Here is a 20,024-nt window from a genome sequence, read left to right as displayed (position 1 = left end):
TAATTTTGATAGAAATAACTGTTTGAGAATATATATTCTACAGAAATGGTATCTGAATCTAAACAAAACACAAGGGGATTTTTTTCTACCATGACAATCAACAAACTTTCTGGCTGAACTGACAGTATGCTAACATATATGTATTTCTGTTACTTTGAGTTAATTCCATTACAAATGTACACCTCATGATGCTCTGTGATAGTCAACTGAACTGTAGTAAATGTAGTAAAAGGTTTAAGAGACTGAAATGAAGCGAATTATGTTTCTACCTTAAAGCACATTATCGCTTTCAATCTTTTTGACCATAGTTCTGTATATAATTTTTGTGCACTTTTTAGCAGAAAGTTTTCGTGAATAGAGGCAGGCATTTTTTAAAAACCTATTTAAGTATATAAACAGAATTCAGTTTTTAATCAAAGTAATAGGAATAATGATATTAAGACAGTTTCCAGTGATACTAATTCAAATATAACATGGAAGAACATAACTCCTAAGATGTTGCTATTGATGGTCCATTATTTGGGAACAAACTGCTTTAAATAGTCTTTTTATTTTCTAACAAAAATGTTAAACAATTTTGAATGAATGATTGTGGTGATTACCTTTCAAAAGAATTTTCTACATTTGTTTCAAGTTTTACCATCAGTGGAACAATATCCATGGGAGCTACTATCAGGACTTGTTCACTTAAATTTGAGTTACATTCTTTAACACACAAACATGACATGAAAGTCCAGAAATATTATAAATTCAGTTTTAGGAATAAATTTGTTAATATTATTATTAATTATATTTGGTAAAAGCAAATGGACACAAAGTCATAAGGCATAGAGGAACCAAAATCTCCCTTCAAGCCAAAGAGTAACAAACACTAAAATTCACACCTCAAACAGCTGACCAACTCTAATATAGGTCACAAATTTGAAGGAAATATTTCTTGAAGTTTTTCAACTATTAATGCTCAACATTTTTCTTTTGACTTTTTCCAGGAAATTTACATTTCAATAAGCAAAAAGATTTTTGCTGTTGCTAAAAAAAAAGGTCTAAGGATGTGGTTACTGTCATTTTACATTGGGAGAGCTGGATCTGCAAAGTAGTGCAGGAACAGTGACACATTTACAATTTTTGTCTGTCACAAATGTTGTGTGAAAAACATTCATCAAGCAATAAATATTAACTAATTTATCTACCAAATATCTTCTGGCTTATTTATGTACCAAAGAGTTCATTTGCAAATTGGTTCACTAATTCAAGTCTTAACAGTCCATGCTTTGAGAGATTATTACCAAATGCTTTAGAGACAAGAGATCAAAATATTATTTTGATAGTGAAACCCAAGTATCTAGCAAGAATATTACCAGTCCAAACTGCTGTGCATCCATTGCAGTGATTTTTGCAGTAACTGCTGCTGCTGCAACTGCAGCTGCAGTTGGCATGCTCGATGGCCCAACTGATGGCTGCAAAGCATTTGGTGGAGTTATGGCCTGAAAAGACAAAACAGAAAAGGCGGTACTAGTACAGCAGCAATAGATCACAAAAACAGCTGCACAAAAAGTGAACTTATGTTCATGTGATTGTCAAATGTCTGGTTCTTATATGAATTTTTCCACTTGTTTTCATCAGTTAAGTGTCTGTGAAACTAGTTTCATATTGTGAATCTTATACAAAAATCAAGATATGTACAAAAATCATTCTCTTGAACTGTTCACTTGACATCCGGTTAATCCATGTTGTAATGTGCACTGCAACATCAACAAAATTTTCAATATGGATGCCATGATTACCATATTGGATATCAGACTGACACCGTTTCTATTTAATACCAACTAGAGACCATAAGTCGTTTGCTGAAAGAACACTGTCGATATGACCAGCCATCTAGAAGTGATAACAAGATTTTCAAGAGGGCTAACGTGGCATTCCTATTCAAAATCTGATTGGTAAACATTTTCATTTGTGACCAACTAGACATCATAATAGGTCATTCAAGGTAAATCCAGATTGATACGAAAATTCAGTCAGGAGAAATCTTGAAAAGATTTTCAAGACAGCTACTGTGGCAGGCATACTAAATATCTGAATGGGAAATGACACCATTAGGACACACTAGACAGCACAAGAAGTTGTTTAGTAAAAATCCCATGTTGATACAACCAACCATTCATGAGGACAAGTGATAAAAATGTTTTCAAGATGGGCATCTGATCAACATCATTTTCATTTTGGACTGTACATCACAACAAATCTTCTGCAGTAACACAATATTTTCAAGATAGCCATGCCAATGTGGTGGTTAGATCAAAACCATTGTCATTTAGGATTGGTTGTTGTTGTTATTGTTGTAGGGTTTAACGCCATTTTTCAGCACACGATAGGTGGTGGTTAGATCAAAACCTTTGTCATTTAGGATTGGGTAGACATGATAATAAAGAAGTCTTCTGATGAACACCCCATGTTAATATGACTTACACTGAGACGGATCAGTGATTAAGATTTTTCAGATAGCCAATGTGGGGGCCATACTGGACATCAGATCAGCCACATTTTCACTTTGGACCAACTTGACCACCAGATGAATGTGTGTGTAAAATTTCATGGCAATTAGGAGTACCGATAACAAACCTGTGCTAACTGACGGATAGATGTCAGATGACAAACCATCCCATTCTTGTCTGTCACCAAGTAAAGCTAAAAATCAAGACTGAATGGTTAAGCACACTTGAACTTTCTTAGCAGTCCAGACCTGGAAAAGTTTACCATAACCAGCCACTGTTTTATAAAACTGCTCAAACTTGAGTAAATACTTGAATCTATTATCTGCCGTCAAATGGAATGAACAAAAATACTGCCAACTGCCTTGTTTTCAAAATAATTGTCAATCCATTTGCTGGCTATAACATTTTAGAAAATCTGAATTAAGCAGACGATTATGTATTCAAATTGAGATGTTTTGTGAAAGAGTGGCCAGGTTTTCACTGATTGAGGAAAATAGTTTTGAGAACAGCCCTCATATAGTTCTCCTAGGCATTCAACACTAGCATATTTTAGGTGAATGAATGTGAATTAAGTGTTTTTTAAACGGTCATCTACTGCTTTAATCACAGAAGAGTTATATATCTTAGTAATTCAGCTACCTAGAGGACAAATCAATATACAAGTGAGACAATTTAAAGAATTTGTTAACACTTCTGGCCTCATGGCCCCCAATTTAAACCAACTCTACAGTGACAATAAAAATAATTGATGATGACATCCCAATGAATATTCAAATATGAACCAAACAGAGGTCACCGATATTTGTATAGTAAACTCAGACATTTCAGAACAAATTATTTATAATGATGTCCATGACAGCTCATAAAATGACTTGCTTTGTAAGTGGGGGGAGGGGCTCTTTTTCTGAGAAGTTCCAACAAAGATGTGGTCTGATAGTGCATTAAACCACACAAAAATATAGTATCTGACAATGTGAGACCACATTTTAATTGGTTCTTGTCAACCAACCTATATTAGGGAGCAATGAATAGGCAAAACAATTTCTGAATATTTCTGTCCTCTGCCAATGATGCTGCAACATTTAGGTTTTAGCATCATGCAGATGAAGCTATATTAAACTACAGAATTTTCTCTAAGTCACGTAATAGACAATTATGGACCTCGGTTTCAATGATTTTATGCACCAGTAAATCTATCATATTTACCTCTCCTGTACATCAGTAAATGAGGTTTATTGGTTCATAAAACTCCATAACCATCTCAATAAAGTCCAAAACTGTATGTGTATCTTCAAAAACAGAATTTTTAAATAAAAATTGACCTACCTTTCCCACCCTAATGTACTGTCCACCAAGATCAAACAAATTCATAGAAGCTATTGCATCTTGAGCTGATGTTGATGTTTCATATTCAAGGAAACCATATCCCCTGAAAAGCAAAGGTAAGTATTTTCTTTCACAGTTCTTTTTTATGTGAAATGTAAAAATGTCATCCTTTTCAAAGTAAATTTTTGATTTCAACAAAAACAAATTACAGTAAATAATGGAACTGCTTTTGTGCTTATCCACCATTTCTGTAATCAGTCTAGTGTTGTTAATTTGATGTGAACTGTATGTGCTTAATGTTTAACAGATACAGAGTTTTACAAAACTGCAAATAAATCATATTTTTATGCTAATGTCTGATAAAATAAAATAAACAATGAACTTTATTCAGTTAGATGGTCAAAGGATGAAACCCTGCAACCCAAATTTTCAAGCTTGTTGAAACTGTTCAGCAGACCATTCCAGGAACTGTTTTGGTCTATGATCATTAGAGCTGTAAATCAGTGCCTACAAACTCTTTGAACTAAATGGACTTAAATGCAATGCAATGATCTCAGTTCCTTTAGGGTGAAAAAACTACTGGGGGCTTTCAATCGCAAAGGTAATCCTTGATATATTTAACCAGCAAAGCATTAATATGTCAGCATAAGCAAGAGACAGTTTATCATTATTCATTCTTTACTAGTCCTAATTACAGGAAACCAATGAAATATATGGAAAACAGAAATTCATGAATCACGTGCTGCACTTTGTACACACAGTGTAGCTTCTGATACAATTAAGCAGGCAGTCTTCATAATGAGGCGAGATTTACAGAACTGAGCTTTAAAAAATTTTTAATGTCTTGTACTCGCCCTGGGTGTTGGGCTTTCAGGCATTTTGAATTCCATGGCTGGAATCGAATAATAACTGAGCAACGTGTTGTGCAGAAATGAAAAAAAAAAAAATGATGAGCCAAATTTCATGCCCCTTTTTCTCCTCAAGTTCAATTCTTAGCAACACTGGCCATAATAAAGTGAAGGTAGTTGCCACTATGTAATATTTCAAATCTTTAATCTGAAAATGACTTGGCCATATTTCATGCATCTACAGTTTCCTGATCTTTTGCTTGTACCAAAAACTTCATTATGCAAGAGACCACATAGGATACAACTGTTTCAGTAAAACATTCTTGAGACCACTTTCAACATGGAGTAGAGTCAACCACAGATGTAATTTAAAATTCTGTATTACTTTCATATGAACTCAGCATAATAAAAAAACCCCAAAAACAAGGATATATTTTTTTAAATCTGCCTTCCCTGGGAACCATACATGTTTAAATGGAACAGCCTATAGTGGGTTCAATATAATTTGTATCAGTACACAATTTGGTACAGACAAGAAGCTGTTTAGAAGTGAAAAGTCTGATCTACATTTTCTTAAAATTAGCCCATTAGTATTAAAATGTTGATTCGAGTTCAACAGTGATAATAGGACAAGGCTCTATGCATAATATGCAAGGCAAGCAAGTATCAATGTTTGTGTGACATTTGACAAGTTGGGCAATTAAATTCAACTATGATGAAAAACAAATAAGAACATATGCATTGTACTTACTTATGTTTTGGTGGCTTGGAATTCTCTGTTATTAAAGTACAGGAAACAATTTTTCCAAAGGCTTCGAACACACTGCAAAATATGGAAAACATAAATCTTCAAAACTGTACATGGTAGGTGACATTTTTTCTTTATGTCCTTCAAGTAACTAGATAAAACTAATAAGGCACTGATGTTGAAGTCATATATAATAAGTGTTACACCAGTGAAAAATGTCAGTATCTCCAGAAAAACATCAACAAAACTTGAAAGTTGTGCTTACATCATTTTTTACAGTAAACAGCAAGAGATACCACTTATACTTAACTGATCATAATTACAATTAATTTTAAAAAGTTAAAAGTTTCAGACAAACTGTCAGGGCTGTTCCAGTAAAACATACCTGGGACCCAGGGAAGGCACTTCTGATGCGTGTACTCACCCATAAATGCAATTCAGAATTTTCATTTTAATATGAACTCTATGAAATCAAAGTAGCCTGGCATATATTTCTTAAAACTGCCTTCCCTGAGTACCATGTATGTTTACATGGAACAGCCCAAGAACATTTCCAAGTTTTATTTTGTATAAATTGAAGGTGTCAAATCAATTGCTCTCTGAATGCCCAGATGGTCAGCAAGAGGGTGTTACCTGACATTCAAACTACTGAATCATCAGAAAATGGGAGAAAAAAAAAAGATATACATTTTCACTATGTCTGGATGTAATATTCATGTTATCTGACCTGTTGAGGAAAGTATATTTGTTGATACAATTTATAACACAAGTCGTAAAATGATTGCAGCAACAGAATTTCTGAAATTTTTTAATTTATTTTGTGGCTGGATGTTCAACCTTCACAATTACGAAACTCTGACAGCAGCTACAAACATAGATATGTGTCTACATTAAACTGTTTATTTTGAAAACATTTATACACTACTAATTTACAAAAGCCTGACAGATATTACAAGGTAAAGTCTCTGATGGCAGCTAGGGTAACATATTTTTTAAGTTGAATTTTTAATAAAATGGACTATAATCTTATGCTAATACATAATTTGTAACTTAAATTAATAATTTGAAAAGAACTTATGAGAAACATGGAAATTATTACAATAAATAACAGTGGATAATAGGTAAACACTTAATAATAGGTAAATAATAAATGACAGCAAGATTCAGAACAGAAAGTTTCATAGTGCAAGTCCTTTCAAATGAACCAGATATTCAAACATGTTCATGTTTTCACAAGTTACCTGAGCACTTGATAAAAGTGTTCAAGAAGATGCATAGCTGCCAACATTCCAGGCTCACAATTAGTGAAAATAGGGATAAAAAGTCGTGAATTTGGACACGAATTCGTGAATAATACTATGACAATAACTCCATCCACTCTGACTACTCCGACCGTCAATACTACACTATATCAAGTTCGCAAAATAAAAATAAAACGCTATATATATGCAGAAATATTTATTTATCAAGACATGATACTGTGGCAGACTTGAACTTCCTCAACTGCTTGATCGTAAATTTGTTTTCTAAACAGTTCCGACTTCTTGCCTGCTGGTTGATCTTGGGGACTAAAATTGCTGACAAATTTTCTGCAGCTAAGGAGGCCTTAAAGTCTGTCTTATTTTTCCTCACTAAAGAAAATACTCTTTCGCTGTCACTGTTGCTGTGAGGAATGCACAGGAGCTGCAGCATTTTTGGTTCTTCCACAGGAAAATTTGGAAGCGATTTTCGAGTCCGGGAACATATGTCAGAACAAATGTTTAGCATGGTCTCCAGTTGATAAAGGTAGATTGTGTTCGACACAAGAAAACTCACAAATAATGCTTAAGCGTTGGTAGCCTGCGGGTCTTCCACCAATGGTTTAAAATATTCCAGAGCTGAAATCTGCGAATTCTTAATTTTCCCAGCTTCTACGTGTTTTTTGCAACCGACATTCTTCCTCACATCGTCTCTGCGATGGCACACTGAGTGCAAAAAGCATGAATGAATATCAGTGTTTAATGGCAGAATGCACGGCCAAGTTTTGATATATTCCAAATTAAACTTCACTTTTTGAGTAATACATTTCTTTTTCCTTGGCGGTGAAGACATTTTCAAAATCTTACATGCGATGCTGAACGGTAACTCGAATCAGTGTTTTGACGCACGCGCGGAGCAAATTTCCGGTTACGCCCCAGTTTCTCTCAAAAGCATTTGTAAAACTACTCTTATACATATAGATTAAAATAAGCTACATTGCTTGCGACCGGGCCAACTGTACTAATCGGCTGTAGATCTACTAATATCGTGACCAGCGGTACCGGACCGTTTCGGCAACTGCGAATATCATGACTAGCGCTTAACGGGAAATCGGTTATTTTATTAAAGATTTAAAATAACTGAGGATCGGAAAATTCGTGAATTTTTGTCTTACGGCGTGAATTCGTGAATCGCTGAAAAAGTCGTGAAATTCACACCAAATTCGTGAGGGTTGGCAGCTATGAAGATGCTAGTAATGTGCAGACAACAAAGCATAACTATTAATGCAAATAAAACTATCTCAATTTTTTCAACAGTAATAGTGAATCAAGCCATGACCAACTATTTTTCTTGTCCTTTGAAATGCTGTGTGTCCCCAACCCTTTAGAGGATTGGAGACCATGTCTCCCGCCCTTGTGATCCCATGTGCAACATTGCAAAGTGGGCCATCTTCATTCCAGCACTGCAAAGTGTGCAATTTTCATTGTGAATAAGACACTTCCTAGATAATCTTGTTTAAAAATGACCCTACATTTAAATGATAAAAATATACAAGAGTTATGAACTTAAAGCAGGAAACATATTTGGTCGCACTGAATTTGAAGATGCACAGGTAATATAACACCTACCTTCATTTTATTATTAGAATGAATCAAAAAAGAAATCTTTCCTCAAAATACCTAAAATGTTATTGAATTTAAAGCTTTAATAACTATTACATTTAGAATTATTCCAATTGTATCCAAGTAGATTCCATGAATATTTTAACAGAAATTTTTTTTTTGTTTTACCTCAAAATGACATGTTCAACAAGAAAACTATGCCACATAGCATAATGTGATATCATTAACACTTTTTAATTTTGTTAGCTTTCAGTATAATTTAAGAGAAAGTTAAAAACAAAATTTAATGATTTTTTTGGCCTGCTGTCCTTCAATCAAGTAAAAAGACTCGATTTGTATGGGGGTAAACACATAAGCCCTTAAACAGTGTTTCCCAGATGGGTGCAAGATTTATAGTCAAATTTCACCTTGGTGCGAAAAATGGGGGTCAGACTGAACAAGGAACATGCCTTGGTGTGAGACCTGAGTGTCAAATACAAACATTTGGGGGTCTCGGATGCACAAATAAGGGTAATGGGAACACAGCCTAAAGTCCCAAAAGTTAAAAAATTGAGAAATATCCAACAAACTAATATAATGGCAGGAACATACATTCTGGTCATCTGAATATGCTTATCAACATGTAAACCAAATTTTAATTGTTGCTCTCATGTGCTTTTTGTTTATGATGCTAACAAGGCTTTTGTCTTTAAAGTCTAAGACCAGAAAGATAAAATATTTGTCTTACAAAATTTGAAAACTTGCTGTAGTAGCCTAAAACCTGGAACAGGTTATTTACATGTGAATAAAAATAAGCCATCAAAGATTCATCTGTTCAGCAAGTTACTTTTGCCTACTTGCAAAATAGATTTTTAAGTTAAAAAAGGTCTCAATGTAAAAACTGTTTAAATGAACAAAGAAAAAAAATTAAAGCAAGCAAGTCTGTCATTAAAATCCATTTTTAAGGATGAAGGTTAGAAAAATATTTGTTAAATCTGTTTTCTAGTACTTAATATTTTTCAATACCCAGTTCATAAATGTATGCATAAATTTAAAAGGTAATTTCATATACCAGCAATATATTTGCTGCTGTCATCTTCTGTGTAAAGCCATTCCTCTAAATTAAAAGGTTTGTTCTATGTTGACCAGTCAATTAAAAAAGTTGCCGTGTGTCAGTCTTTGTGAAAAGTGTCTTTTGTCTTCAATATACACTAAATAAAATGAAACATGCTCACCTTTGGATGTCAATCTCAGTTAGATCATTGTGAATTGAAGCAATGTATATTCTGTTATAGTTTTTGGCCTCTTCTGCCAGCTGCTCAATGATTGGTTGTGCCTGGGGCATGTTGCTAGGACGACCAACCTAAAAATAATACAATTATGAATTAAAATATACATTTATATTTCACATTGATACATCAACCGTCTCAAAAAGCTGAAGTCAGCTTTTGTAAATAACGAGAGCCTTATATCATTCATATGGCTTGCACAAGTTGTAGACCATTTCACTAAACAGGTTTATGATTTTTGTTGTTGTTGTTGTTGTTATTGTAGGGTTTAACGCCATTTTTCAGCACACGATAGGCTATAAATAGCGGCCAGTATTAATGGTGGAGGAAGAACCCGGGAAATCCACGGAAAGAACCACCGACCCTTGAGAAGCTACTGACAAGCTTTCTCACATACCCACATTGGCCGAATCCGAGACTCGAACCCACGCAGACAGAGGTGAGATGGCAGTGATCCATAACGAAGAGCGCTTTAGACCACTCTGCCACTTGGGGTCCCAAACAGGTTTATGAAGTATTATACTAAAACATCGTATGTAAACTATCTCACAATAAAACATCGTATGTAAACTATCTCACAAATTAAACAGCATTTCAATTTAACCTATTTTAAATGAGTCAGATAAAAAAAATACTTTTGAAGATAAAGGAACTGTTAATATGCAGTCTAGTCTCTTGCTCATAATAAATGTTATTACAGATCTTTACAATTATGTTCAAAGCTTTAATTTGTTGTAAACAGAACCTTGGCTTTCACACAAATTTTAATTATGGATGTTCCATTTAACCCTTTACCAAACAGCACAGAGTTACCCAGTGCTGCATGCTATAAACAGAACACCTGATACCTATTCGACTCCATACGCATAGGCCTGCCTGTTAACTGTAGTGTATGTTATGTTTAACAGCAATCTTAACCATTTTACATTTTTGGTACACATCTATTATGTGTCGAAAAATTTCAGAGTCAAGTCCGATTGTTACAGCTATGTAATTATTTTTCACGGAAGAATATTTTATGTGCTTTAAAATCTTGAAAGCAGGTCTCACCCAGTCACATTATCCTGTCACCAAGCCGACCAGTCCCGACACTAAACTATTGATGCTGAGCACCAAGCGAGGCAGAATTTGTGAGAAATAACACTGAATATATAAAAAGCCATAAAATAATGCATAACTCGTGTGATAACATATTAATGACAAATGTTCAGGCATATTAACATAGCAATACTGGCAATTGTCAGTTTCTAAATAAATGAAATTTGATTTCAAATATTGGAGAATGTCAAATATGGTAGAAATTGCAGAACCAGTTCTTTACAAATAAATTTATAAACTTTGGCACGGTTTTTACTAGTATGTTCATAAAGGCGCAAAATCAATATTAGAAAATAACAATTATGTAATATCTCAAATGGTGTAAAGTCAACCAATGTTCTCACTTACAACACTGCATACAATTTGTTTTAGCCTGCAACTGTACTTTCTTTAACATCAATGTATCAAACTAACATCTCTCAGTTACTACCATGTTGTTCACTAACACATTATACTAATCTCTCAAGACTGTACTAATATGATTGTTTCACAAACTGTTATAACCAGTTATTTCATCTTTTTAGAATGATACTTGTTATATTTTATTCTTTTTTGTTCAGTTATAAATTAGAAATTATTCATCTTACTTCTTGAGTGAAAGTTTATTATAAATTGTTGCATTTAAATGTATATATTTTGTATTCTAATTTTTTATATAACTAATTTGCATTCTTTTGAAAAAGTAAAAACTCTGTGTAACCCCAAACCTGCTGTTCTCAAAAGACAAATGTCTTGCTTTCACAGACAGAGAGAGAGAAAGATAAAGACAGAGAGGGTATGTTAAAAGGAAATACAAATTAATGCCATAGCATATGAATTGAGAATTACTTGTAATATTGCTTAAATTCATTTTAATATGTGCAATTCTTGATCATAAAAAACTCACTGGATATCTTGATGTAAGCCTATTACCCATAAAGATTGCTTGGTTTGGTTTGTTGCTTCATGGCACAACAACAGAAGTAGGTAATATTTACCAATTCTGATTAAACAAAACTGATCCAAGTCAGTAATGTGTAGAGGAGCTCAACAGATGCCAAGTCACCTCATCAGTATGTTGATCTTGCCCAAAATATTACCCATCTAAGATCTTGATATTAAGTCATTTTACCAATAATACTCTGAACTGAATTAGAAACAGCTTCTAAAGTGGTAACATGATTGGTCAAACTGGTATATTGTTCAAATTAGACGAAATAGTTATTGGATCAAAATTTTATTTAAAATGGTTATTAAAGTTGAAAACTTTATGAATGGATGCTTTCCTTCCATGCTGCCTAAGCAAACACAGCTAAGCCAAATAAAAAATAATTGCCACAAACAGGAATTTCTGTTGATAATCTTGAGACTAACACTGTTGACAATATTCATGTATCTGTATCAAAAAGAATTCAGAATTATAAGTATTTAACAAACAAATCAACTGTCTAATTCTTCAAATTTCTTTAAATTCCTGCAACAATTTTGAAAGTATTCACATAATCTCCATACCTAACTCCACTCATGTTACAAGAAACTATACTGGGTAATGTCAAATCTAGAGAAATTACTAGTAATTTATTCATATAAATATAGCAGTGCCTAAATAATTCAACAGTCAGATGCTGGTACAGTTGTATCACTTACCATCAAGTGAACCAGCATCATAAAAATCAGACAGACTTATGTGTTTCCGGTGCAATGTTCAAGGGGTTTTATGATTATCCTATCATTAATTAAGCTTAATCAGCAATCTTTCTAACAAAATATTTCATTTATGAAAATTAATATGCAAAACATTATCCCATAGCAAAATGTTATTTAATAGACAGCTGGTTTTTCTGATCAAGTTATTCAATGAACCCTGAATCTCATTAGATAAATAAGATAAGACAATACATGTAATGTCATACCTTGATATTCCTGCCACCAATCATGACCCCATTCATCTGTTCAAGTGCCAATTGAGCCGCCTCAGGTATCTCATACTCAATGAAGGCGAATCCCTTATGTTTGTTGGTCACTGGGTCCCATGACAGATTCACACTCTTGATGGGGCCAAACGGGAGGAAGGCCTGCTTTATTGTGTCTTCTTTTATTTCAAAGTTGATACTTCCTACATATATCCTGTGTGCAAGATGGCAGGAGTTATTGTGATATTAATTATACATACATTAAATTTAAAGCAATTTACACAATTAAATTTAACAATTTGACCTTCCCTTTCCTTGCAATAATATTAATACCATGCAATGTTGTTTTTTTTTTGTTTTGTTTTTTGGGGGGGTGCATTATACATAACTGAATGGCTTCCAATATTTAACTATTTCCTGCATTGTCTACTCAATTATGAAATGCGACTGCTGCATACAGAATTTTTCCAACTTCTTGAGCTGTGGTGAAACAAAAAACAATATTGTCTTCAGAAAATGTATATTATGCCAATATTAATAAGTAAACAGCTCCATACAAACACATCATATATTCGTATAACTAAAACAGGAGTCCTTATAATGGACTAGCATGAGAATGGGCAAAGAGACTTCCTGGATTTCAATACAACACCATTTCTTCTTTTCAACTGCTATGTGTTGAAAACATCTCCAATATTCTTCGGTGTTATAATTTTCAAATTGCCCACTGTGTTTGCCATACTAGATGCTAGACTATGACCATTTTCAATCAGAACAAACAGGCCACCATTAGAAAGCTTCTGACTGAAAACTCTGTTGATATGACCATACATTCAAGATTTTCATGAGGTTCCTGCCACAATTTAAAAAAAGAAAGATTCCAGACCTTTTCCAGATCAAAATAATTAAAATTTCCAGACCTAACAAGGTGACAAGTTTGTTGACCTAATGAGGCTAAAACACTTAAAAATTGCAAGTAAAATAGGAAGACATGAAAAAGTATGATCTACACTACATGTTTTTACTTACTTTCGCAGAATCTTGCAACACAACAACCGGGCATTCTTTACATAATATTAGGTCCAGACACAAATTAAAGATCAGTCCAAGATGGCAAATCAAATCCCAAAAAATTAAAATGAATATACTTGCTAGCACAAAACTTAATAAAATCATCCATGAAACGGACTATGCAGACTAATTCTCAATGCATTGGTACAATGACCAGTCAAATTGATGGTGTGGACTTCCCCATGCATTTATCAGCTATATGTCCCTTGAAAGGTTACATTCTACAGTAACTTCCTAAGAGCTCTGAATCCATATACTAAATTTTCTCCAAAACTCAAAAGAGCAGTCATGTTACCAGTTTCCATAATAATGAAAATTAAAGACTTTCAATCCCTTTAAGTCAATTTTCAATTTTCCAAGTCATTTTCAACCTTGAAATTTTCAAATTTTAGACCATTTCCAGATTTCCAGACCTGTGCAGGAACCTAATTTTCAGTATGTTCTTTGTGGCAGCCATAAAAGTTCATCATTTTCATTCAAGACCAACTAGATATAATTAGTGTCCTGGTGAAAATTCTCATTAAGATATATTATACCCAGGATGAGTAGCAATATTAAGATTTTAAAGATTGCTGCTGTGGTGATCATACTGGATCATTTGGAACCACCTCTGTGAGACAAAAATATGCAATGGCTATATGCTGGCACAGTAATTTACAGAAAAAGCAGGTATTTTCATTGGAAATTTACCTGCAAAGAAACCAATTGGCTGTCAGATTATCATCACTTTTATTTAGTGGAAATGTAACAAAAAATGTAACACTGATATGACCATCTGTTATAAATGAGTAGTGACAAGATTTTCAAGATGGATGTCATGGTGGCTATGCTAGATGTCTGAGCAGCACTATTTAAAATCGGGACCAACTAGACCTTGGAATGAATGTATAATTCCTGGCAATCCTTCAAGAAGTTTAGAAGTAGTGATAACAAACAACAAACTTGTGCTAATGGATGACATAAAAACCATCCCATAAGCTCTCCTAGAGCTAAATAAGAAAAGAAAAAAAAAAAAAAAAAAAAAGGTGGGATGTTTATATGAACCACCCTGTAACCATGTTGGCATTATGTTGACCTTGTCCAAGTTAATCCATTTCTGGCTGTTGCGTGTGTATATTGGTCTCTGCAATGAAAACCTAACAATCTTTGGATAAGCATGAGCACTGCAAGCTTTTTAAGCTTTAACACAACACTGACCTCCGAAATTTTGACTTAAATTGTTCGTTTTTCTGGTGGTACATCATATACAGTCTATGTCTTGGTCAACTTTGATCTTGAAAAACTCTCTCCATTTGATCAGAAGGCCCAGTAAGAAACCCAAAGTATGGACAGTCTCAAAGTTATAAATGTGATATTCAGTATCCTGATCCAAGTCAGAAGTCATAGCTGTGTAAACTTTAAAGCAATGCCTTATTCCACTAATGACAGCCCATTTTGATAAGCACACCTGAATGGATTTCTAATCATGCAGCCTGGCAAGTGATAAACATGCATGGAAAATGCCACAAACATCCCACTTTGGTAATCAAGACTAAAGCAACAATCAGAAAACACTACCAAACTTCCTTGAGGTTCATCACAGATATTAAATGTTTGGTTGTTGTTTTTTTTTTTTTTTTTTTTTTTGGGGGGGGGTTTCAGCTTTCACTGTTGAAGTTTTTGCACACAGCTTTTGTTTCAATCACATCAAACTGCCTGCCTATGTAGCAAAACTGAAAAAGCAAATTCATCATGTGTGCTATCCCTCATGACCACCATCAAGTAATCAATTGCATGTCAGCTCTTACCTACACATCAGGGCCAAAGCTTGCTGACGCTGCACTGTGTTCTGGAAGTTCTGCATTTGCTGAAAAAGAAAGAACACAAATGTCTGAAACACAGCTAGTGTCCTAACTTGTTAAATGCAACATTATACTTGCATAATTATATATTAATTACATAATGTACACCAAAAACAATTTCTGTCAAAATCAGGTATGCCTTTGTATTACCTAACTTCTCTTTATTTCTAACCTACCTGAAAAAATATATACAACTCCCTGTCTTCCCTAGAATCTAAATATTTGTTCTATCCAGATTTCATGTAACAAGAAATGTGTTAACAGAACATGAATGCCCCCACCACAGTACCCAAAGCTGCTTTAAACCATAGCTGGACTGACACATTTGATGGTTGATAGACTGCTCTTTTAATAACACATGTAGGACATGAATGCCTATCATGACGCAAAAATGGAAGCCAAGCCGAGTGCCTTTCCCCAGACGACATCAATGCAGCCAACCCGATCTGGCCCAAATGGATCCTGAACCTGTTATCCTTGGAATACAAGTCTGACACTGCCAACTACACTATCATGACAAATGGACAAATGAAAAAGGGAAACACTGCATACACATAACACATTTATGGAAGACTGTTAAAAGCAACCAATTTTCTGTTTGCAAAGAAAGTGAGCTACTACAAGACAGCTGACTGGGGTTGACAAGTGAAAATGGGACATACTATACTGATGTAATGTCACCTTTTTCCAGAAAAATAGCTTAGTGATGGTTTTTCAAGATGTAATAAAACATATTCAATCCATATTAAATTCTGACTGACACAAAAAATGTTTGTTTAAAGAACATGAATGTCCCCACCCCTTATATGTACAATTTACAGTCAAGTTATCAAAGAAACTTTACCAAAGCCATGAGAGATTTTTTAGTCACAATGACTAACTTTTGGTAAGATCAAACTGTACTCTTCAAAATTGTTCCACATACCATGTTGCATGCCTCTGACCATTAAGACCAACTTCTCGTGAAATTCCCAAATACTTCCAACAGCTCTGAAGGACCACTATTTTTTTTTAAAGAAACCAGGCCAAACTCTCATACTGATGTATAAACACTGCCCATTCCTAGCTGGTCACATTATGTACTTAGTCATCCATTTGCAAAGGGACACTATTGAAATCTGCCAATATCAGTGGCGCCCCTGAGTGGCTGAGTGGTCTAAAGTGCTATCCATTATGGATCACTGCCATCTCACCTCTGTCTGCGCTGGTTCATGTCTCGGATTCAGCCAATATGGGTATGTGAGAAAGCTTGCCAGTAGCTTCTTGTGGGTCAGTGGTTCTTTCTGGGGTTCTTCCTCCACCATTAATACTGGCCACCATGTATAGCCTATTGTGTGCTGAAACATGGCATTAAACCCCACAACAACAACCAATACCAGAGCCATGTATCATATGATCCACCAAATTTTAACCCAGCTATCACTTGTTGGCAATATGTAATCTTGATTTTTAAAACCTTTAATATCCCTTCCAAAAATTCAAGGAGATTTGGTAGAATTCATGAACTTTCCCCAGGATAAAAGAGACATTTTTAACTGAAGTAATTTCCAATTAAGCCCTCAATTTCAAGGACTTTTCAAAGTTGAATGGTCCATAAATAAAGTTGCAGGACTCAGAGACAACAATGTGCCAGAAAATTCCAGAAAATGAGCCAAGGGTAAAACTTAACTGAGATGTAACAGATGGATGGACATACATCTATGTACAAAACAGACATGAGTAACATTAACCATTCCAAACTGAGCAAATTTTTCTGCATTTGGAATTATATTGACAAAATTCCAGAACATAAACCTTTAATGGGTTAAAACTCTGACCAGAGCTTTTGGTGTGGACATGTGTAGGTAGACAAAAACTTCAGCACCAATATCTAAGACGAGTACAATGATTATTCTATCTCAGTAAACCAGTCAAATAGACTGTAAATAAATGCAAAATGGCATCAGAGATGATGCGAAAGATGCATGTGAAGAAAACCAATGTTTCTATTTGTTTTGCTAGAATACATTTGCTCTTTAGGACACTGAAATTGGAGGAATGGATACACCATATTCATTTTCAGTGGACCTAAACCATACCGATGTTGTAGAGGTATGTATAGGTTCACCGAAAGATGTCATTTGCTTATAAAGAAATGTGCTTCTTTTAAAAAACATTATCCTTTCTAAATGGGCTGCCTACATTCTAAAAAATGTATGCAAGATTCTTAATAAGCATGTTCTTGGGCTGGCACCCCTGTATTTGTGGTGGGGTACAAAAAGCATAAACTTTATAAAATATTTACTTACTTGATGCTGGTGGGCAATGGTCTGACGAACAAGAACACTCTTGATACTCTGTTCCATAGCATATTTTTTTGCTTTCTGAATACTTTCTTGCTGGGAGGTTGAAAGCTTTGGCAGTGTAAATGGTTTCTTGTCCCTCTTGGCGCCTGGCCCCTCCAGAAGGGCAAAGGCATCACTGGATGCAGCGGCAGTTCCATCTGTGAAAAATTATTAAGAGTAAGAACAAAGCGGAGCATTGACTTGTGAGATGAACTGACCATCTGCAGCAAAAGAAATTAATGATACCCTTCAATGTTGTGGTTACGGTCAGCCCAGATAAGATTACTGTAGATCACCAAATCAGGAATTTTCAATGTCCAAGTCTAAAGTATAACTATACTGTGCTCCTTAACCATGGTACAACAAATGGATCACTATGTTTTAGGAAGGAGGTTTATGTTGTAAAATGGCAAAAAGTAAAGTGCTTTAAAGGGCAACTCAATTTTAACCCAACCAAAAGATGACAACAAAAAACAAATTAAATTATTCAAATGTAAGCCAAAGTTCTTTTATGAATTTCTTGAGCCTACAAGGCCATGTAAAACTGCATATTGTTGCGATTCTACAATTTTTGACCATATCACACGACTGGTTCTAGTTTCATTAATTAACAAGTTTTTCATTAAATTACATAAGTTTATCACTTGGCACATGAACTTTCAACAATATTGTGTCAAATATGCAAAAAGAGCCAATAATCTTGTAAGCGGACAATGCTATATTTCCAATGAATTGTTTCTTCCAGACCTGCAGCTGATTTTGTTTCTCGTTGCCATGTTTTATTGTAGATATGATACTCTTTATATTACTGATGGAGTAAAAAGTATTCTAGTCATTCTAAAATAACAGATAAATTTAATGCAAGCAGTATTTGTCAACAGTCCAGTTTTCAACCTGAAACCCAGTATAAAGTTTCACACTGCAACTTTCACGGTTGTTGAATAACTTTATTTTTGTCATTTCTTTCCTTCTTCCTCTCTCGCATTTTAATTCACTCAAGTCTGATAATCAGAAATATTTGTGAAATTGTTCAAGTAGTACATCCAACGATGTTTTTATCCCCATTCATGTGGAAAGTTTCATTCCACACACTCCTACTTTGTGGAATAATCACGGCTAATCACACTACAAAGGCAAGACCCAATACTTGATCAAAATATATCTGAATTAACATGTTTCAAAAACATCTGAAAAAGAACAATCGCAAAGTGTTGTACGAGCATTTAATTATTGGTGACATTTAGCAACAAGCTGCTGATACTACTGTCAACTCGGATGCTATTTGATCATAATGGTGTGAGATACTTTTAAGTAAATATTCTTAGATATCATATCCTTACATTACAACATATTCTTTATGAGGTACAAAGAGTAGATCAGCAGAAACAAAAACTTTTCAGCACACCGTCTCGTGGCACTGAATAACCTGCATTCCACATGCACACCCAAATATCCTGACACTATCACATGCAAATAACGTACATCACCACAACCCACTCCTGTATAGCTTCTAAATAGTAAACTACCAGTTTTTATGCATAAATGCAAACAAGAAAATCACACCTACCTTCCCTGCTACCCAGAGACTTTATATTTTCAATTTGGTACCTAACTGGCTTCTTTTTTTAAATACCAAGAACAGAGTTTTAAAGAATTTTGCCAATTTATTGCTGTTGTGCCCCTTACCCATACCTTTCTAACCATTCAACATTCATTCTTAAAATGCAGGGAAGAAAAAAAATTGGGGTTATATCTGTGATGACTCTGCCACAAGTGCACATTCCTAGGCATGTAATTTTTTCATTTATTTTAAACGGCAGTGTATTTAATTTTCCTGTATAGTAACATATTAGATATTAGCTGTTGTAACATTGCCAAGTTACAGCTTACAAAGGATAAATATCCAACACAACAAAGAAAAGATCAAGTTGATCTTGCATGTGACAGACTTCAGATAATTAACAAAAACTTGATTCTTGCTCTCAAGTAATGACCAAAACAAGATAGGGCAAGATCTCTCGAGTTTTACATTTGCAGAAATTAATTTGACCTGTTACTTAAAATAAATTATTATCCCTAATACTGGATAATACCACAATGTGTTTACAACAATATTTACAACACTCCAGATTCATCTACACTAACCTCAGGTTCCCAAAGCAAGACAATTACATAATTTCCTTATGGTAACAATAACCAGTCTGGCAATGCACCAGATGAAGCAACAGTGACTTGAAACTAGTCCAGGAAAA

At 34.4% G+C, this 20,024-nt stretch overlaps 1 protein-coding gene across 3 annotated transcripts in view; it reads right to left on the bottom strand.

The window, feature by feature from the left end:
- The window catches only part of LOC149795318 (poly(U)-binding-splicing factor PUF60-like), a 44,089-nt gene that overhangs the window by 8,743 nt on the left and 15,322 nt on the right, over window positions 1–20,024 (bottom strand). For all 3 annotated transcript variants that reach the window (XM_089965080.1, XM_089965083.1, XM_089965082.1), the window contains 7 exons: window positions 17,737–17,930; window positions 15,395–15,453; window positions 12,537–12,750; window positions 9,493–9,620; window positions 5,421–5,492; window positions 3,822–3,924; window positions 1,359–1,484 (listed from right to left, as the gene is read on the bottom strand). In XM_089965080.1, coding sequence (XP_089821206.1) covers window positions 1,359–1,484; window positions 3,822–3,924; window positions 5,421–5,492; window positions 9,493–9,620; window positions 12,537–12,750; window positions 15,395–15,453; window positions 17,737–17,930 — 896 coding nt within the window. The remainder of the gene's footprint in view (window positions 1–1,358; window positions 1,485–3,821; window positions 3,925–5,420; window positions 5,493–9,492; window positions 9,621–12,536; window positions 12,751–15,394; window positions 15,454–17,736; window positions 17,931–20,024) is intronic.

Source organism: Sinohyriopsis cumingii, chromosome 7 (assembly GCF_028554795.1).
Source record: "Sinohyriopsis cumingii isolate HCF-2022 chromosome 7, ASM2855479v2, whole genome shotgun sequence".
Classification (NCBI taxonomy): domain Eukaryota; kingdom Metazoa; phylum Mollusca; class Bivalvia; order Unionida; family Unionidae; genus Sinohyriopsis; species Sinohyriopsis cumingii.
Note: the sequence above shows the minus strand (reverse complement) of the source record. Positions and strands in the feature narration are given on the sequence as shown.